This window comes from Protomyctophum parallelum, assembly GCF_964188405.1.
Source record: "Protomyctophum parallelum genome assembly, chromosome: 3".
In the NCBI taxonomy this organism is placed as follows: domain Eukaryota; kingdom Metazoa; phylum Chordata; class Actinopteri; order Myctophiformes; family Myctophidae; genus Protomyctophum; species Protomyctophum parallelum.
The window spans coordinates 30,263,296-30,285,685 of record NC_139698.1 but is presented as its reverse complement, the minus strand read 5'-3'; the positions used below and the strand labels follow the sequence as shown (position 1 = coordinate 30,285,685).

General features: G+C 44.0%; 1 protein-coding gene across 8 annotated transcripts; it reads left to right on the top strand.

The window, feature by feature from the left end:
• The first annotated feature begins 1,733 nt into the window (after positions 1 to 1,733).
• LOC310856386 (mothers against decapentaplegic homolog 4-like) lies at positions 1,734 to 21,242 on the top strand. 8 transcript variants are annotated; one of them, XR_014569083.1, is made up of 13 exons: positions 1,734 to 1,861; positions 2,371 to 2,600; positions 10,863 to 11,037; positions 12,007 to 12,030; positions 12,908 to 13,030; positions 13,794 to 14,015; positions 14,471 to 14,584; positions 16,651 to 16,704; positions 16,844 to 17,027; positions 17,336 to 17,504; positions 19,169 to 19,307; positions 19,823 to 20,678; positions 20,729 to 21,242. XR_014569083.1 is itself a non-coding variant. In XM_083761788.1 (12 exons), the coding sequence occupies exons 2-12, from the start codon at positions 2,373 to 2,375 to the stop codon at positions 20,020 to 20,022; spliced, it is 1,632 nt and encodes a 543-aa protein (XP_083617914.1). In that variant the 5' UTR covers positions 1,734 to 1,861; positions 2,371 to 2,372; the 3' UTR covers positions 20,023 to 21,242. The 8 variants fall into 8 exon arrangements, 3 of the variants coding, with proteins under 3 accessions (XP_083617914.1, XP_083617916.1, XP_083617915.1); XR_014569084.1 differs by having other exon boundaries at positions 19,823 to 20,797; positions 20,853 to 21,242; XR_014569085.1 differs by having other exon boundaries at positions 19,823 to 20,873; positions 20,919 to 21,242.
• The last annotated feature ends 1,148 nt before the right edge of the window (positions 21,243 to 22,390 follow it).

The window sequence follows — 22,390 nt, the reverse complement described above, 5'->3', positions numbered from 1 at the left end:
ATAGAGAGAGTGTAAATAATTAAGCTAAATACTGACAGCTGGTCTGGAGACACGGGAGTTGGACGACAACATTAATCATTATTAATAGTAAGTAATCATCAAGTTACATTTAGTATTATTAGCTCCATAAAGTGCACGAGTTAAGCTAACCACCTGTGACTGAATGCTAATGCTGGAATGTCGTCCGTCTGATATTACATCAAAATCAAATTACACCTAATATAACGTGACAATTCAAACTAAACACGTTCAGCTCGACGGATAAAACTTGTTAAAACCAGAATTCAACTTGAATGACTTTAATTCCAAACGTAGGCCTACTTTGAACAATTTGTGGCGATGCTGCACTTTTACCTGACTTCAGTGGTCCGTCTCCTAATGTGGTCCTGTCCTGTTGTGTTGATTAACGTCATGACGTCATAACTCAGGCATTAATTCTCCTCCCACCTGCAAGATCCATGCTGCTTTGAAGTATATAGCCTACTGTACATTTATCATCATGTCTAAACAGTGGTTCTCAACCAGTGGTCCAGGGACCATGTGGTCCTTGAGGGGGTTCTAGGTGGTCCCCAGCTAATGATACTGATAGCTGATGATGAGATTGCTAACCAAATTGATCCTTATCAGCTGACCCATCACCTGACTGTGAGCTGTACACACAACCCCTTAAGAAGAATGTTCATAAGTTTATCTTCATACACAATTGAAATGCAAAGTAAAATGAAGCCAAATGGACCCATTTGATTAAATTTTACGCTCTCAAGAGTTGAATTATTAATTAGAGAATGTAAAAAGAATTGTTGTTTTGTTTTGTGTGCCTGTTATCTCTCCTATAATAATGGCACCACATCGATCCAGCATGGAATTGTGGAAAAAGCGATAACAAGGCTATATGCATCAATCAAAACAGTGCAACAAAGCCAACGTGACACAGGGAGAAAGGTAGTGGAGGTAATGATGGCCCGTCTTAGGACCAAACAACAGTCCATGCATGGTGAAGTTTTGTTTAACAGTGATTAGGAAGGTTTATTTAGCAGATTTTATTTTTGGCTCTGGTCTTAACGAGGTGGTTTACCACAAGCTGTCCTGGCCTGCCAATCAACCACAAAGCACAGCCATACACACACACACCCGCACCCGCGCCCGCACGCGCGCACACACACACGCACATGTACGCAGCCCACGCACGCACACACACACACACACACACACACACACACACATACACACACACACACACACACACACACACTATATCTATCTCATACACACAAACTCAAACTATCTCTCTCCTTCAATCTCCAGCTCAATGTCTCTTTTGCTACACTTATATCTTTCTTTCACTCTCACTCAGTGTCCCTTTCTCTCTCTCACTCTCAGCTACACACACACACACACACACACACACACACACACACACACACACACACACGCACACACACACGCACACACACGCACACACACACACACACACACACACACACACACACACACACACACACACACACACACACACACACACACACACACACACACACACACACACGCACACACACACACACACACACACACACACACACACACACACAGGCAGACGCGCGTCATAGTTGGCTCCGATGGCAGACAGCCATTGGCTCTCCCTTGGCCCAGACAACTTACAAACACTGTCTCTCTCTCTCTGTCTGTCACTCCCACCCTCTCTCTCTCTCTCTTGCTCTCTCCCTCTCTCCCTCTCTCTCCCTCTCTCTGTCTGTCTCTGTGTGTCTGAACAGCAGGATGTGAAGGAGGCTGATAACAGAGAGCAGTCTGGGGCTGAGCAGAGTTTAAAGAGCTCTACTGACATTCTACTGCAGACTGAGCGGTAAGTAGAGTCCAGTATAGAGTAGAATGGACCAGAGAGACAGCAGACTAGAGAGGAGGAGAGGATACTAGAACAGAAATGGAACAGATTAGAAGGTACAGTAATACATTTGAGTACAGTAGAGTACAATTCATTACTACCATTAGAGTTATAGTTACTCATCCAGTTTGTTACTGGTGGTGGAGCTAAAGTATAAGTCAGTTAACCGTGTTTTAAAGACTGGTCAGTACAACCCAGGTTCAATTTGTCATGTCATGTCATTTAACAGGCTAAAGATTGTAGAACACTGGTAGTGTAAGTTAACCTGGGTTAAGAAGATTTAAATCACTAGTGGTCAGTAAACCTGCGTTAAGAAGATTGAGATCACTGGACAGTTAATCTAGGTTAAAATTTTGAATGCTGGTCAGTTAGCCTAGGTTAGGTTTAGACAGGTCAGTGCTGATGCGTATATCAGTATTGCCCATAGTCTTAACCTCTGTGTGTGTTTGTTTGTGTGTGTGTGTCTCTAGGCATGTCAGTAAACAGCAGTGATGCGTGCGTCAGTATAGTCCACAGTTTGCTGGTTCACCGTCAGGGCGGGGAGAGCGAGGGCTTCGCCAAGCGGGCGATCGAGAGCCTTGTGAAAAAGCTGAAGGAGAAGAAGGAGGAGCTTGACTCCCTCATCACCGCCATCACCACCAATGGCATCCACCCCAGTGGCTGTGTCACCATCCAGAGGACACTGGATGGACGGCTGCAGGTAGGGGGCTCTCCAGTATGCAAACCTGTGTTTCCTCCCCGATTACACCAGTGAGGGGCGGGGGGCGCTCTTTCATAACAGGTGCATGCGCCAGCCAGATAATCCCATACATACAACAAAACAGAGAGTAGCCTTCAAAACAACAAAATACAAAACGTTTCAGTCATTCAGTCTGACTTCACTGCAGTATCCTTTTCATAAATTATATTTGTACTTGTACAGTTTATATAATAATATCTAGAGAAATTCTAAGTTTCAAACACCAAAGTAGTAATGGTAGTAGTTGTGAATTAGCAAACTGGAGTGCGTGTCCGTTGGCCTTCAACAACACCGCCATCGCCAGGCTCCTTCCCAGCCCCTCCCACCCCTCACTGGTGTAATTCTGGGCAGGAAATGCTACGTAGGTCGCCTCCAGTACACTACACTACGCTATGTTATGCTGCACTGTCGTATGCTATGCTTATGCTACACTAGGCAATGCTATTCTACTCTACAAACAGCAGGAATTACTTTGTTATACCTAGGAGAATCGGAGCAACAGCACTGCATGTTGTTGATTAAAAGAGAGCTGAGCGAGAAGGCACAATTCTCGATCTACCAGTCGACCTTCATACCTACTCTCAGTATGGTCATGACATGTGGTTCGGGATGACTGAAAGAACAAGATTGTGGATACGAGCTCAGCCAGAATGGGCTCTATATGCACACACGCAATTATGATAAGAACTTGGGGACCGCTTCCCTACTTCCTATTGTGCATGTTGGCTCACTGGAAACACTCTGCTACACCAGTGGGTTTCAAAGTGTCTTATTAAGTGGGTTCCAAATGGCCTCATACGGGTCTGTAACTCTGAGAGTTATGGGGGTCCTTGAAATGTAAAAGTTTGCGATAGGTGGGGGGAGGGGGGTGTTATGCTTGTCTGAACATTGTTCTACTTCTACTCTACTACCCTAGGTAGATCATGTTTTTTAGCTGCAGGCCATAGGGATGGCCGTCGCTCAGTCAAACACCTTAATCCAGGTTAACTGACCCATAGGTTAACCGATCTGTGTTCTATTGTCTCTAAATTTGCTGGCAGGATTGTCATGGACAGTGTTGCCATATGCTTATTACGAGCAACTGTGGGCTTTGTTTTTCTGTAAAGTCACTGTTAAATATTGGTGATTGTGGGTTGGCTTGCTTCCAGAAATGCTGTTTAAACTAGTTCTCTCGGGGGCACAGTGGCGCAATCGGTAGCGCTGTCGCCTCACAGGTAGAAGTTTCTGTGGGCGCTTGGGGCGTGTTCTCTCCTCTGCGTCATCAGTACCCATACCCTAGGTGGGGTTGGCAAAAGGGCCTTTCTGTGTGGAGTTTGTATATATACTCCCTGTGTCCCCTAGGATAGGTAACCTCACAAAAAACATGCAGTAATCCTGTTCTCTTTAGTGCCTCCCCCTGGCCAGCCATGGCGCCTGATGGAGGGGAAAGGAACTGGTTGGAATAACGTGTTCCACACTCACTACATCCAACCGGGGAAACTCCCCCCTGTCAGGTGAATAGAAGCGGCTTGGACTCCTCATGCTTTGAAGGAAGCATGAGTTCAGTCCGTTGCTCTCCCCACGTTGGCAGAGGGAGTGTAGCGCACAGGATTACATTTGACAATTGACACTTGGTGGTGGGTTACAAAAACCGTGAGCTAAAAATGTATAAACTAAACAGCCTTGTATAAGCAGCCCTGTGTGTGTGTGTGTGTGTGTGTGTGTGTGTGTGTGTGTGTGTGTGTGTGTGTGTGTGTGTGTGTGTGTGTGTGTGTGTGTGTGTGTGTGTGTGTGTGTGTGTGTGTGTGTGTGTGTGTGTGTGTGCGTGCGTGCGTGCGTGCGTGCGTGCGTGCGTGCGTGCGTGCGCTTTTAGTAATTAATATATCCAGTTCTTTATTCAGTCCTGTAGTGCTGTGCAGTAGTGTAATGTTGTGTTGTGTTGTGTTGTTAACTTGACCTGTCCTGACTGGAGCCATCTGGTTTCACACAGGCCAAGGAGAGATTGTCTGTACCTCCTCATCTCCTCCGCTGTTATTGCTGTCTTTCCTCCTGCATACATAGTTCTCACGTTCCATGTAACGTTGTTGTTGGTGGGTCGTCTGGGGGTCAGAAGCTTCGGATGCACTGTCTCCTTGTGGTTTTCCATTATGCATTGCAATTTTCTCTTTAGCGTAGGACACTTCTGTAGCATAAGGTTCGGGTTGCTAGCCCAAAGCCCCAAACTTCCACAAACTTCCACTAGGCTTCTGGAGTAGCCTTGTGTGGAAATAATGTTGTGATGTGTTGTCATTTATCTTGGCAAGAATTGGACAATATGAATACATCTCATGATCATGATACAGGGGTCAAGTCATTGTGATAGGTTGCAATCATATTAAATTGTTGTGATCTTATGTCCTAGGAACATACTATTACAGGTACTGTAATAGTATAAACAACACACCTCCCTACATAAAACAATAGATAGTTTAGGTTATGGTTATTGCAAGTGGCCCCCCAATTACTTTGCTTAAAAAACCCAAAAACAAGTCATGTTATTTTTTCTATAAAAAACACACGTTGTTCGTTCAAATCCATGTGGTACATCAAGATTTGTCGATTTGTGTTCAGGGGGAGGGAAGCCGGGCGGGGAGTGTTTGGCGAGAGGAGTAGGCCAAAAGCCTTACATCCTCCCGGTGGGGGGCTATACTCGCTGACAGGTGACTCAGTAGTACAGTATACAACAGCAATGACAGTCTGACACCCTTAGCTGATCTAAGTCAGTGGTTCCCAAACCTTTTCATGTCAAGGACCCCCAAATCGACATATTAGGCTGTGTGTGTGTGTGTGTGTGTGTGTGTGTGTGTGTGTGTGTGTGTGTGTGTGTGTGTGTGTGTGTGTGTGTGCGTGCGTGCGTGCGTGCGTGCGTGCGTGCGTGCGTGCGTGCGTGCGTGCGTGCGTGCCAATTGCCACATCATGAATCTTAATGTCCGTACAGACGTACACATTCAGCTCAATCTGAGCTGTCTGAAGTCAGTCTTTTTAGAACCTTTGAGTGCTGACGCTCACCAAAGCATTTACCATAACTAACATAACCTAATACGGTGCTTTTTTCCCTTTTTTAAATATTTTTTGTATGTTTTTTAAGATTTTTGGTTTACAGTGCATTTCAAGATTGTATTCAGTAAATAACTGATTCAAAAGTATAGCAAAAACATACAAACAAACAGTGGCTGATGACTATACCACACTCCCAGGACAACTCTAACAAGATCACTATCATTTATAAAGAACATTTCTGCTATGGAAAACCAAGCACATATTTATGTATACATACACAAACACCTAATACAGTGCTGTCTTGAAATCACAGACATGTACGGTAGCTGAAGGAAGCAAGCTGGGGTTAAAAATAACATGTTCTGGCTGATTTGAACAGGACATTTCATGCTACAGTAGGCTGAGAGGTCAAACTCTATTCTCCATCTTCATCATCATGCGCACACGCCCACACACGTCTGAGGTCTCTTTCCTGAGACTGCCAACTTTCAAGGTGTAGTGTGTACAGTACATGCCATCCTATACGGCCAGGACTACCTTTACTTCTTTTAATACGATACAGAAAAAGGCTTTCACACTTTCAACACGAGTCCCTTTGCTGCAGCTCAAAACCTCTACTCTGCAGCGAGTGGAGATGGAGATCAGTGATCACACAGGATCGTAATAAACATAAAATCCTCCAATAAGTTGTCTGCTATTTTCAATACTAACGCATTACAATGTCAGTAGCCTAACTGTAACGGATGCGACCCTCCACGGATGCGTTAAAGAGTACCGGGAAAAAAACAACCCAACACTTATATTTCAAGCAGCAACCTTTGAGCGACTGCATGATGCAAACATAATTGACACATGGCATTAATTAAAGATGACAGAGATATTTGAATGTCAGCAATCTGAAGGGTGCGAGAGAGGTAGACAAAATGTGAGAGAGAGGTGGTTGGGGGTGGGTGGTGGCAGTAGGGATGATGCACAACTGTAATCATAATGCCACACTACTGTTACATGGCTCTCTATAGGTAGTAATTTCACTGCATGCATCACTATTATTGTAAGGGCATGCCTCCTGGAGGAGTTTTAACTGCGTTTTACTGAGCATAGCCTTTTGTATGTGCATGCATAAAGTGAGTGTCAAATCGATTGATGAAGTGAGTTTAGCGTCGTTTAACATCATTTCATGCAATCAGATAGGACTTTTCTGTCTGGATGTATGGGCTGTCAAGGCCACTCAGTAGGCGTTCTCGACTTCCAGCATAACTTCCGGGCATGATGAGGATGTCACACGCTGCGTTGCTGCCGCATACCCATCCATTGACCAGAATGGAACAAAAGCTTAGCATATTTAGTAACACCTGTGAAAGAAGGGGCCCAATTTCTTTCCAATTTAGCTGCTGTGCTATAGAGCCTATTCAGTGTACCAATGCCAATAATCCTCCCAAAACATTTCTGCGTTTTTGCCCCTGTTGTTACGTACCCTACTTGCTCAACTGCCAGCGAGGAGCCCCCACTGGCAGGATGTAGCTCTTCTGTTCTACTGACACTCAGCTGAGTCTGCAGGACTCAGGAGTCATTACAAACACTGACAAATATTGTCCAGCATTCTTCCTCCAAACATGACCAAATGTGTTTGTGTAAAGTAGACAGTCAGCAAGCCACTTTTCGTATATTAAATTAACCACTTGAATCCCAGCATCCATATTCTGGGTGGAACATTAGCCAAAAATAGAAGCTCTATAAGCACACAACACAGCACTTGTACTTGTAGATCTGCTATTTTTGGCAAAAAGACATGTGTGTAGACAGAAAAAGGCAGTCCAACTACAGAGACAGCTTAGGTCCAACCTGTAATATAGTTTATGTATATGAGCTGTTTAACTTGTATGATGTGTCATATTGATTGATTCCCAGAAATTAGGAACAATAAAATGTGTCCCTTAAAATTAGGCAGTGGCTACCTTTTCAGGCCCCCCCCCCCACAAAACAAAAACAAAACATCATATTTGAACTGGGGACCGCCCCCACGCTGACAAGTATTTGAACTTATTCTCACAACATTTGCAACGTTGCATTCATAGTCTACATACATTCAGTGAGAAAACAATGTTGCACATTAAGCTAATCATCTGGGGACCCTGCGGACCCCCCTCCTGATCCACAGGCCGAGAATCACTGCAATAAATAACACGTCCTTTTAGTTTCCAAATAAGGGATGATTCAGGCTGGCAACCGCAGTCTGGAGGTACAACCAGAACCATGTTGAAGTGCCCTTGAGCAAGAAACCGAACCCCAGCTGTGCATTCGTGTGGTATTGTGTAGTTGTGTCGTGCTAGTGTAGTTGTGTGTGTCGTGTAGTTGTGTAAAGTTGTGTAATGGCTCTGGGTGTGGTGTCTGTCTAGCAGACTCACTTCATCATGTAAACATCACATTACTGTCTGTCTGTCTGTCTGTCTGTCTGTCTGTCTGTCTGTCTGTCTGTCTGTCTGTCTGTCTGTCTGTCTGTCTGTCTGTCTGTCTGTCTGTCTGAAGAATGCACGCACACACACACAGTCTCCATGGAAACAGCTGTACATACCTGTATGTACAGTCTTTCTACAGGCCTGTCTGTCTGTCTGTCTGTCTGTCTGTCTGTCTGTCTGTCTGTCTGTGAACAACTGTTTGAAGTGTAAAGTATTTTTAACTGTTCAATGGCTGGTGTTTTGACTGTACATTTAGTAGCGATAGAGAAGTGGAGAGAGAGAGCAGGGTGACGAAAGAGAGAGAGAGAGAGAGAGAGAGAGAGAGCCTGGCTTAACTTAACGCCGCCCCTTTCCTGTGTCTCAGACAAAACAACCCAGTCGCGCCCCCTTCTCTCTAGCTCTCTCTCTCTCTCTCTCTCTCTCTCTCTCTCTCTCTCTCTCTCTCTTTCTCTCTCTAACAATCTCTCTCTCTCTCTCTTTCTGTGCGGGGAGAGAGAGAGAGAGAGAGAGAGAGGTAGAGGCAGACAGAGAGGGAGTGTACATGTCTAGTTTTTGTGCTGGTTTTCATTCCATAGTCTGGTGTGTGTGTGTGTGTGTGTGTGTGTGTGTGTGTGTGTGTGTGTGTGTGTGTGTGTGTGTGTGTGTGTGTGCATGTTTTGCATTTATGAAAATTCTGAATAGAACTAATGTTTCTACTGCAGTGCACTGCACCATTCTACAGTATACTTTAATATACCAATTCATAAGCCTCCTCCTGTGTTTGGGTCAAATCTAACTGATTTACACATTCCATTTCCTTGAATTGTGAATTTGTGAGTGTTTTATTCAACTCAGGAAACATTATCATCTCTGTTGGGTGGAAACCTCATATCTCTAAAACTTTATATACTTTTTCAGGATTAGAATCCTATCATTAAAGGCAATATCTGATTGTATTAATCAATGTTAAACAACGTTAAACTCACTCGGTTCTAGTGAGCAGAAAGAATCAATAATAAGCAGACTTGGCAACCTGACTGTAGAAAGTAACAGTACAGTAAAGAACCTGGGGGTTATTATTGATTCTGAATTGAATTTTAATTCACACATTAATCATGTTACCAAGATTGCCTTTTTTCACCTTAGAAATATTGCACGAATCAGAGCCTATTTGTCCTTGGACGATGCAAAAACGCTAATCCACGCCTTTGTTTTTTCTCGGCTTGATTACGGCAATGCACTTTTTTCAGGACTGCCTAAGAAAACAACTAACAGATGCAGCAGTTTGAACTAGAACTAAGATGAGAGAACTCCAGTTTTGGCATCATGCACTGGCTTCCGGTTGTTTTTAGGATTGATTTTAAAATAATTGTACTTGTCTATAAAGCTCTCAATGGTCTCGCACCTTCCTACCTACATGACTGCCTGCCTAAATATGTCCCAAACCGCCCCCTAAGGTCTTCCACTGCTGGCCTGCTCGCTTTGCCTAAAAAAATGGCAACTAAAAAATACGGGGAAGCAGCTTTTTGCTTCTACGGGCCGTCGGCATGGAACAAGCTCCCACTGTACCTTCGTCAGGCAGCCTCTGTAGACATTTTTAAAGCTCAGCTCAAGACCCACTTCTACAACATTGCTTTTAATTGATCTTTTATTTTTTTGTTATTCATGTCCTCACTGTATTGCATTACTGCTTGTTTTTTAATGTCGTTGCCTTGCTTTTCTTTTATTCTCCATTGTTCTGTAAAGCACTTTGAGCTGCATTTCATGTCATGAAAGGTGCTATACAAATAAAGTTTTATTATTATTATTATTATTACTTTACCACTCACTTTGCCACTCGATTTGCCATTGACTTTATGCATGCGCATACCCTAGGCCGAAAATGATTTTTTTGCCATTTTCTGCCGAATATTTACTGCGGCCGAATATTCGGCCGCAGTTCTCCTAGGATAGAAAACAAAAGTAGAGATAACAAATTGAAAATATGATCCTAATCATGATCATGACTGCGGTGTGTGTATGTGTATATGTGTGTGCGTGTGTGCGTGCGCATTCGAGCGCCCAAGGTGGCCCAATGAATGACCGCCGGCAACTGCACTGAGTTTCCTGACTGAACTTGCTCTGCGCATGTCTGTGACAGGCATGACACTCATATTTTCAGAAATATAGCGTAAAGCTTTTTGATCTGCAATTTTCGGTTGTTTTTGCGTGACACCTCTGTATGAACAAAGGATTAAGTTAAGACACAGCTTTCGTCAATTCGATTTGTTTTTTCTCCCTAATTTATTTTTGAGTCGAAAACAAATGTAGGCCTAAGGTAACCGATAGAATAATAATCAATACTAGCAGCCTTATACTGCACATGTATCTAAATGTAGATGGTGCTGTGCTGCTATTATGCTAAATGCTATACTTTACAGTACTACTGTATACCTCTACCGCCCACACCTGAGGTTGCAGGAGGTGAGACATGATGTCATGAATGTGGTTCAACTTGGTTGGGTTACAATTACACACACACACACACACACACACACACACACACACACACACACAGTCACACACACACACACACACACACACACACATGCGTGCCCATGCGCACACCAACACACACCCACACAGTTCTTTCAGATACAGTGACTCATTTCGTCTGTCTCTCCTCTCTTCAGTTCTTTCTCTCTCGCTCCTTTGAAACAAAATTAAATGACCTCACTGTTTAGGGCAAGCCTTCATGGTTGACATGTCTTGTCTGTCTGTCTGTCTGTAGGTAGCAGGAAGGAAAGGCTTTCCTCATGTGATCTACGCTCGGCTGTGGCGCTGGCCGGACCTCCACAAGAACGAGCTGAAGCACGTCAAGTTCTGCCAGTACGCCTTCGACCTAAAGTACGACAACGTGTGCGTGAACCCGTACCACTACGACAGAGTGGTGTCTCCTGGCATCGGTAAAACCCATCAGCATTACTCACGTTTCACTCAAACCACTTCCATCACTTCCGTCAGTTAGTTATCATGGTAGCAAGCAGGGCAGCAACCTCAAAGGTCAGCTTTTGACGTCGGTCTGATAGCAACACCACTAAAGAAATTTACTTTTTATTTATTTCTAAATTATTCATGCCCCCCAAAGAATCAGCATGTCCCAAAATAAATGCATGATCCCCCACCTCGTGACGTCATGTGGCAGCCACAGTGGGCTTCACGATATAGACAGCTATGTGTGTCCCTGTGTGTACTGTACAGTACAGTACTACACCACGAGTACAGCACCACCTAGTTCAGACGAGTCAAAATTTTACCTTAATTTAGCCAGGAGTAAAATCCCTTTGACATTAAAGATGTATTTTCCAAGGCAGCCCTGGTGCACAACAGGCAACAGTACATATTAAAACACAAGCAACACAATACAACTATGGAATAGATCAAATCAAATAATCTTAGAAGTCAGCCTCCTTGGGTAGTGAGTGTGTTGCAATACAGGACCAATGTTAACAAAACATTACAGTCATGAATGAATACATGTAGCCTACTGTAATCCCAACTTTACAGCACACATGTTAGTACCTTGTCTTGCGTATTATCATATTATGTATCTGCCCTTGGTTGGATAATCTTGGCTGTGAAGGAATGTCCATGTGATATATGCAGCATATATAGATATATTCATATCTGTACAATGTATTTTTTTGATTATAGTAATAAAATATTATATTTACCCATATGAGTATAGTATTAATTAGCTATACATTACATTTACTACTATGAAGTAATCGCATGCACGCACGCACGCACGCACGCAAGCACGCACACTTTGCTGGCAGGTTAGTTTGTTCTATCAAGGTCTCCTGTGTTTGTACTGCTGTTTTATTGTTTAGTCTGACGGGTGCTAAACCTCCTCTCCTTCTCCTCTTCCTCAGTTGGTCTCAACATTCAGAATAATGGTGAGTGTTTTTCTTTTCTTATATCATATTTTAGCTACCCATCAAAAGTAACTCCTCCTGTTTCAGAGTGTTTTCATTGTTGTCAATGCTTTCAATTCTAGAACCATCGTAGCCTACGATGGTTCATCGTCCTACAAGTAGTCCTACATGTAGCCTACGATTCGTAGGCTACATGTATTGTAGGACGACGATTTCAATAGTCACACATGGCCTAAGAAAAGCTAATTAGACTGAGCTGTACCTGTTGCTCATTGAACTAATATATATATATACCTTTATTGAAAGGATAAGCCCCTTGAGATGTCACATCTCATTTTAGAGGGGGTCCTCAGCACAGATACATTGTACAATACAGTTCACAAAACAGTAGTACAACCATACACACAGATAGGACAAAACAAAACAAAACAGAACAGAACAAAAGCTCTCCCAAAGATAGCTCCCACCCCACTGTTTCAACCCTAAATAGAGTTCATATGGGGACAAAATATACCCATTGCACAGTAAGACCATGTTGCTAAGCAAAAAACAAACAAGCAATACCAGCATGCATAATCGATGCATAACAGCAGAAATCAGTATATTGAACCTCACAGACCACCCGTCCACAGCCCTCCCCCTCCCCACATACAAAGCCATATACATAGAAGACAGCACAGTTAAAGCATAATAAGAATAATAATAATATTCTACAAAATAAATAATACAATAAAATACAAAAAACGTGGAAAAAACTAAGGTACATTCATTGTTTGGCAAATATGTATTTCTAATAGTGGAGACAGTGTAGGAAAGACACATAGTATGGACACAAATTAGGTTTATGCTTAATTGTTCAAAACAAATCTCTCTTTCTCTCTCTGTGGATATATTTCAGGCTCTCAGTGTGTTCTCATTAAGGAGGAATTCATGTCAGAGTGTGTCCACCGATCCCCCATGTCCCAAACCCTGGAGTCCCCTCCCATCACCCGATATCCCAGCATGCCACTCTCTCCACCAGGTGAGTCACGCCTCCACAGCCACAGATCTGAGATCAGATCCCACCTGAGTACCAACTCTGTCTCTCCTACACTCTGTCCCTCTCAGTTGTCCAACTGTCTGTCGTTCGTACACTGTCTCCCTCTCAGCTCTCCAACTGTCTGTCCCTCCTACATTGTCTCTCTCAGCTGTCCAACTGTCTGCCTCTCCTACACTGTCTCCCTCTCAGCTGTCCTACTGTATCTCTCCTACACTGTCTCCCTCTCAGCTGTCCTACTGTCTGTCTCTCCTACACTGTCTCCCTCTATGCTCTCCTGCTCTCTGTCTCTCCTACGCTGTCTCGCTCTCAGCTGTACTACTGTCTGTCTCTCCTACTGTCGCCCTCTCAGCTTTCCTACTGTTTCTCTCTCCCACACTGTCCTACACTATCAGGCTCAGCTTTCATTTTTTCTTTCTGGATCATCACCTAGATCTGCATGTATGGAGCCGACCAGCGACTACATCTGACCTCAAACCCTTAGATCTCCATATATGGAGCTGACCTGTTCTAACATTCCATATGTTGATCCTTATTCCATCCCCACCCATCCTTCCTCTTCGATGTCTCCCTTTTGACTGATACCTGTCCATTCAAACTCTAGATGGGCCCGGCCTAAAGTTATCAACATGCCCAAAAGAAATCAATCAATCAATCAATCAATCAATCAATCAATCAATCAATCAATCAATCAATCAATCAATCAATCATTATTTTAATATTCCTGTTGTTTTCTTGTCCCCTGCAGTCAGTGTGTCCATGATGTCAGTGGGTGTTCCCACGGGGGGCGGAGAAGCTCACCACCAGATGTCCTCCCCTCACAGGCAGGGTGTGGCCACCAGCCCCCCGCCCTCTACCAGCCCTCCTCTACACCTCGCCCCCCAGTCTCCCCCACCGCCCGCCCCCCACCTCCACAGCCCTGAGTACATCAGCACTCCGAAACACAACTCCACCACGCCAATGTACCAAAGTGAGTATCCCGACTTCAAATCTCCTTCTTGCACAGCGTGGGCAGTGGTAGAAGAAGTCCTCACGTGTTTTACTTGAGTAAATGTATTCAATACCACAATTTATAAATAGTCAGTTACAAGTAATGGTTTTGTACTCAAATGTTACTTGAGGAAAGGTACAAAGGCATTGTCATCAAAGTATACTTAAAGTGCCCAAAGTAAAAGTACAAATTTTTCACAAGTTTTCAAATGTATGAAAATGAAAATAGCAGATCTCTCCAAGCTCACAACGCGTCCTAAAGTGACATGGTGTGAGTTTATAGATTGTTTATTTTCAAATATAGCTGATATACAAGGCTGAAGTGGTTACGGTATATTTTGTAATATATACAAAGTATAGACAAATACACTAATACTGAACCCTTCATGCTGTAATTCCATATGAACTGAACGGTCATTTTCTGTCACACCACAGCAACGTGGACGGGCAGCAACACGGCCTCCTATACCCCCGTAGGACCCCAGCAGAACGGACGGATGCACCAGCAGCCTCCATTACATCATCATCCAGCGCCCAGCACTCACTTCTGTATGACAACACCACTGTTTCACTGTGATTTCCCAAGAGCTAGTCCTCCCTATCTGGGGCCTGTTTCACAAAACCTAGATAACAGATTAACCTGGGATTCTACCATGGATGAATTTATCTTCGTTTAAGCCACGATAGCTGAGTTATCTCGCCAGCCTGGTCCAGACAGGCTAACGGCCAGGTTTAACTCATCCTGTTGCCTTTACTGTTCATTAAGCAGTCAATCTGATTACAAACCAATGACATTTCCACACTTATTCTATTCATATGTGTTTATGTTGCTTTATTGTATTAGCCTGCATTAAAACAATATCATAGTTACACATTGTAATTACAATACCAGTTATATATATACCTATATACTTCATTCTACATCAAATAAGTTAAATATATATGCTGCACAACCTCGTCATGACAGCTTGTGAGCTTGTAGATCAGCTATTTTTGCTATAATAAATATTTTTGACAAATTAAAAAAATGCTATTAAACATTGTGACCGTTTAATAACCGATTTTTATTCTAATTATTTGTGAAGTCAGACCATATTTTATTGCTTATGGGTAATAAGCTATGTTGCCAGGCCTAGGCCTATTAGTGGAATATATTACTGCATGTCATAATCACTCGTTTTATTTTCACTGCTATTTTTCACTGCAGTTTCTGTCGACTGTCAGATTACCAGATTGCCTGGACTACGGCTTCTTTATTGATCTATCCTGATGAGTTACTGGATTACTTTTGTTAATTTGCATTAATTTACAAGTAAGACACGCGAACGCGGGAAGCGAACGCAGCTTGTAAATTTCCATCCATCCATCCATCCATCTTCAACCGCTTATCCGTAGTCGGGTCGCGGGGGCAACAGCTCCACCAGAGTGCTCCAGACTTCCCTCTCCAGAGCAACATTAGTGACTTCCTCCTGGGGGATTCCGAGACGTTCCAAGGCCAGTGAGTCGATGTGTTTCCTCCAACTGCGCCTTGGTCTGCCCCGGGGTCTCCTCCCAGTGGGACGTGAGTCGAGGACCTCCCTAGGGAGACGCCCGAGAGGCATCCTAACCAGATGCCCGAACCACCTAAGCTGGCTCCTTTCCAGGCGAAGGAGCAGCGGTTCTACTCTGAGTCTCTCTCGTGCGACTGAACTTCTCACCCTGTCTCTAAGGGAGATGCCAGCCACCCGTTGAAGAAATCTAATTTTGGTCGCTTGTATTCGCGACCTTATTCTTTCAGTCATGACCCACACTTCATGACCATAGTGCGTGAGTGCGTGCGTGCGTGCGTGCATGTGTGTGTGTGCTTGTGTGTGTGTACGTGTGTTTTTTGTGTGATACAGCTGCGCCCTCTGGTGGCGGGCGGGTGGTGTCACAGCGTGACACACAGACAGACAGTTCTGCCTGGGTTACATAGTAATCGCTCATTGCGTTGAACAATGAACATGTGGAGAGTGAGACACAAATGGATGTGTGCAATGCATGTACAGTACAAGAAGTACTAAATTATATTGAGCGCTGCAGACATGCCACTTGAATTTAATGAGCTATGCTTGTACTGTGCACATCGTGATTGATTAATACAAAATTAGGCTTGCGTCTTCAGAACTTGTTTGTCCCGTTATTACATTTTTCAAAGCACGCAACTCAATATAATTTAGGAAACAATAGTTTAAGCTTAAGCAGTTAAATCCTCGTACGTGAGAGTCAGTCCTCACAGGAGACTATTTCTTGTCTACAAGAGTAATCCACTGCCCACATCTTTGTTATGGTCTATTTCACTGTGGGTAATGTAGTGCTGACTGAGGTTCAATTAATCCATGTACTGTGGTTAATTTAGTGCCGATTCATATTGTCTCTGTTGGGTGGAAAACTGTCCAAAACTGTATATAGCAAAAGTAGCAGATCGACAAGCATGAACAGCGCTTGTAGATCTGCTACTTTTGATGCTTTTGTGTGACGCTGTATTATGATCAAGTAGGGCTTTTAATTGACGAAAAAACACAATAAGTTAGAATCTGAGGAATAAGAGGTTTCTGCCTGACATAACGGTTGAGATATAGTGTTTCTCTCTCCAGGGTCCCAACATCACAGCACTCCTGCTTTCCCCCAGCCTGTCTCCAACCACCCAGGTATGCACACTCGCAGTCTCGCACACGCACGCACGCACGCACGCACGCACGCACGCACGCACACACACACACACACACACACACACACACACACACACACACTCTGCCTCTCTTGTATTAATCTGTCTGTGTGTCCCAGGTCCAGAGTTCTGGTGTTCCATCTCGTACTTTGAGATGGACATGCAGGTGGGGGAGATGTTCAAGGTGCTGTCCAGCTGTCCGCTGGTGCGTGTGGACGGCTACGTGGACCCGTCCGGAGGAGAGCGCTTCTGTCTGGGTCAGCTGAGTAACGTCCACCGAACTGAAGCCAGCGAGAGAGCCAGGTCAGTGCCCTAGCTCAGCTTTGCTAGGGACCCCCTGGAACCCCCACAAGGACCCCTGGGGGTCCCTGGACACCACTTTGAGAGCCCTAGCTGTGTGCACAAAGACAAGATAGAACCCAAGAGAAGATATTGGATGATCCATTAGCCACCTATATCGTCTAGAGTCTAAAGGATTAAGTGGTTAATGGATCTAGACTTAGTAAACTGGCCCTGGGTTGTCTCTGTACTGCTATTTTCTGTCTGTGGTGAAAACCACACTGCTATTTCATGGTGTCAACTCATGTGTGTTGATGTCATATCCTGTCCAGGCTCCATATCGGACGGGGTGTTCAGCTGGAGTGCCGGGGGGAGGGGGACGTGTGGATGCGTTGCCTTAGCGACCATGCAGTGTTCGTCCAGAGTTACTACCTGGACAGAGAGGCTGGACGAGCTCCTGGAGACGCCGTCCACAAGATCTACCCTGGAGCATACATGAAGGTGACCTTTAACCTCTGACCATTAACCTACCCAGCTGGAGCTGAAAGAAAGATCAGTTCATTTAGGAAGATAGTCCATCCCGATTGGACACAAATACACAAATGGTTTCCGAAGTCGGGGGTGGCGTCAGGCGACAAATCTCATCCTATGGTTAAACTGGTGCTGCTACTGGAAGTAAACCGGAGATGGCATGTCTTGCTATCATCACTTTTGAGTAAAAAAAATAAAAAAATAAAAAAGTAGTACATAAATACATAAATACATTTTTTTTTAAAGAAGAAAAATATTGTTTCTATTCCCTACATTGAAGTTAGATCTCTGACATGAGGCAACCTGGCTTGCTATATGGCTCCCTCTGCTGGTGTTTAGGGGGCAGTAATCACCTAACATACATACAGTAAATGCACATCTGTGTTTGCATCTGTTGGACAACTTGGACTTGATGCAATGCTAATAAATTTGACATGCTAATAATGACATGTAAGTCATTATTAGCCTTCACCAATCGGCATATAGATCAGGAGCCTATCTCCTGTTTCTTTTGCGTGAGGCAGCTTGATGTACAACTATAAGTATACCCTACACGCACAGCCACTGAGCTGGTCCTATATACTGTACATGTACAGACCTTCATGGTCTGGCACCTCCCTATATATCTGCCCTCATCACTCCCCCCGACTCCACTAGGGCACTCAGATCAGCAGACCAGATGGTCCTGAAGATCCCTCCCACTCACCTCCTGAAAACAAAAGGCGACCGGGCGTTCTCAGTTGCTGCACCCAGACTCTGGAACGCCCTGCCACTGGTTGTGAAAGCTGCACCTTCTATGGACATTTTTAAATCTCGTCTAAAAACACACATGTTCTCCCTGGCCTTTTAACACCACATGCCCCTCCCCACTTTTTAATAATGTGTTGCTGTGCTCTCCCATTCTACAGTCTTGTTCTGTACTTCTTTTATTTTACTATGTTTTAAATGTGCTCTAGAAATAAAATTGACTTGACTTGACTAATTAGCAGGCAACAGTGCAACACTATCTCTCTCTCTCTGTTTCTGGCACAACAGCGCCACTTTTGCCCCTACTGGTACTCATAGTCACATAGGTGTAGACGAACTGGTACTCATAGTCACATAGGTGAAGACGAACTGGTACTCATAGTCACATAGGTGAAGACGAACTGGTACTCATAGTCACATAGGTGAAGACGAACTTGTACTCATAGTCACATAGGTGAAGACGAACTTGTACTCATAGTCACATGAAGACGTGAAGACGGACATTGCTGTTCCTTGGAGTGGTTGCACCACTAAAAAGAAAACCCAAAAATTAATTAACAGTTTATGTTGTGCGACGGGCAGCAGTATCTGAGTTGTTTGACAGTCTCTGGGTCTTTACTCTTTGGGTATATTTGTACATTTCCACCTTCAGTCGATGCTTCATATCCATATGAGTGAAAAGGCCGGGACGATCGTTTTTTTTTTCAAACACAGTTCTTATATGAAGAGATCTAGATTACAATGCAAATAAAAAGTACACAAACCTGTCGACTGGCGCCCTCTACTGACAGTGACGTTTGGTGCTCTAGTCTGTTCTAAAGTCTGTTTGCAAGCATTTTGATCTGCCTCAGTGTACTGTGGGTAATGTAGTTTTTGTGTGGTTGCAGGTGTTTGACCTGCGACAGTGTCATAGACAGATGCAGCAGCAGGCGGTCACAGCGCAGACAGCGACGGCTGCGCAGGCTGCTGCTGTCGCTGGTTCAATTCCTGGGCCATGCAGGGTAGGAGGCATCGCCCCAGCTGTTAGTAAGTATCTCTCTCTCTCTCTCTCTCTCTCTCTCTCTCTCAGCTAACATGTTCAAATTAGTTAATATCTCTTCTTATTATCTCCATAATCATATTCTGCATTTTTTTCGTAAATTAATGCCCTACTTGATCGTACTACAACAGCGTCACACAAAGCAGATCTGCAAGCTTGAAATGCGGTGCAAATCAACACGTTGAGAGATTGAGGCTTCCACCCGACTGAGTCACTGAGATGATGGGCGCGTTCGGAAATACCACACCGGAGCGCACTCGCCTATTAGTTTGCATTGGACAGTGTGCTCAGTGCGCAATTTCCGAACGCGCCCGATATGTTTCTTATACGTTGTAACTCTCCTCTCCTCTCCTCTCCTCTCCTCTCCTCTCCTCTCCTCTCCTCTCCTCTCCTCTCCTCTCCTCTCCTCTCCTCTCCTCTCCTCTCCTCTCCTCTCCTCTCCTCTCCTCTCCTCTCCTCTCCTCTCCTCTCCTCTCCTCTCCTCTCCTCTCCTCTCATGTAGGTCTGGCAGCAGCAGCAGGTATAGGAGTTGACGACCTGAGGCGTTTGTGTATTCTGCGTTTGAGTTTCGTGAAGGGCTGGGGTCCAGATTACCCGCGGCAGAGCATCAAGCACACCCCGTGCTGGGTGGAGGTGCACCTGCACCGTGCGCTGCAGCTCCTGGACGAAGTTCTGCACACCATGCCCCTGGCTGACCCTTGACCCTGGAGCCGTAGATTTCTTACTACAGTTTGTTTTATTTCAAGGACCCCCAGTTTGATTATGCATTAGATAAAATCCTCAGTATTTAATTGAACTCTGACAGTGTACAAATGGAACCAAATGGACCCTAACGGGTCCTTACTTGGCCTGTTGAGGCCTGTTTACCTTATTTAAATGGAACCATGATGTCAAAACGTTCTGATACGGCTGATTCTCATTGTACCCACATAAACCCTATTTTATAATCTGACGTACGATGGTGTTGCTCGTTAGAAATAGCCGAACTTGTAGATTTGCTATTTTCACTATTAAAAAAACAATCCTAAATAAAAGCCCTAGACTTAGTTTTTTTATTTTTATTAATGAGCCAGAGAATAGCAGCCCAATTGGATATTGACATTCGCTGTACCGCACCGACGAAAAGAGAGCTGAGCTAGAAGGCAAATCAGTTGATCAGCAGTCCATCTTTGTATACTCTCACCTATCATGAAATGTGGGTCGTGACTGAAAAGAAGATTGAGACCACAGATATAGAATGGCTTTTCTCAGGGGGGTGGCTGGCATCTCATCTCACTTAGGGACAGGGTGAGGACTGGAGCCTCCACAGGTAGGTTTTCATCTCACTTAGGGACAGGGTGAGGAGCCTCCACAGGTAGGTTTTCATCTCACTTAGGGACAGGGTGAGGACTGGAGCCTCCACAGGTAGGTTTTCATCTCACTTAGGGACAGGGTGAGGAGCCTCCACAGGTAGGTTTTCATCTCACTTAGGGACAGGGTGAGGACTGGAGCCTCCACAGGTAGGTTTTCATCTCACTTAGGGACAGGGTGAGGACTGGAGCCTCCACAGGTAGGTTTTCATCTCACTTAGGGACAGGGTGAGGAGCCTCCACAGGTAGGTTTTCCAGGCCCATCCAGCCGGGAGGAGGCCACAGGGCAGGTCGGGAACCAGGTGGGGGGATTATATCTCCATACTGAACTGGGAACGTGTTTAGGATCCCCTGGTCAGACCTGACTACTGTGCCCAGGCCAGCTAGGGGAAACAGAAGTATTTTAGGATCCCCCGGTCAGTCCTGACTACTGTGCCCAGGCCAGCTAGGGGCTCTCTATAACTCCACTACCTGACTTGCAGTTGAAGATGGATGAATGGATTATTTCACAGTCCTAATGTTTTATTTTATTTTGTATCATTTTGAGTAGATAAATAAACCACTTTCAACCTCTTGGGCGTGTCATTACAGGCCATCGATTTTCAAACATTTAAAAAAAAGGTTTAAACAAATGTCAAAATTTTTAGAATATCTACATACAAGCTCACAACGCTTTCTAAGCTTGTAGATTGGATATTATAACCATACGGTGGAGTATAAAATAGTGCTTACGTGGTTCAGCTTTAGGTGAGCTCAAGCCAAGCTTCGTCAGTCAGTGGCTAGTGAATGACTTCTGTTCTGGGAAATATCAGTGTTATTAATTACATTATAGGCTACAGCATTTCATTTCATTAAGAAGTAGGCCTACACTATAGGACTCAACCAGCAAATGTACTACAGCTACTATTCATGTGAATGCATTACTTGTACAGGGTTACTCATCTCAAAACATATGCCCCCGCATAGAAGGCACTACTGCTTATGTTTCATCATGACATATTGAAAGGCTGCTAAACTAGTATTTTACAAACAATAATATTGTAGGCCTATTTATTTAGGGTTATAGCTTTATCTTCTATTCCATTTAGGCAGCTCTCTCTTTTTATTTGATGCAATGTGCACTTAATTTGAGAGTGAAAGTAACACAAAAGTAATATAGCACATTACCTGTAATAACTCAGTACTATATATTTTTTTTTAATACGAAATTGTCATCTTTAATGACATGCCCAAATAGGGATGACATGTTGAAACTTGAAACTAAGTGGTTAAGACTATTGTTGAGCCGAATGCGAACGGAAATAAAAGCCTGGGTACCGACTCTACCGAGGCTATCATGTAATCATAATAACATCAAAATATTAGAGGAGTGATTTATTTTTTATTTTTTTACACAGCTTGTCCAGAATGCATCAGGGCTGGATGGAGGATATGAAACAGAAATTGGGGAATTTCTGACATTAAATAATTGTTTCTTGCTGCTCATAAGTGCCTGCAGTGGATGACTTTATCAAATTATACTTTGGAATCTGATTTGGCAATGAAGAAACACTCCTGCTTTTACCCTGAAGTAATCCTATTATAATAAGAATACAGACTTGAAGTGATATTGAGTGTGTACGCTGTACACACACACACACACACACACACACACACACACACACACACACACACACACACACACACACACACACACACACACACACACACACACACACACA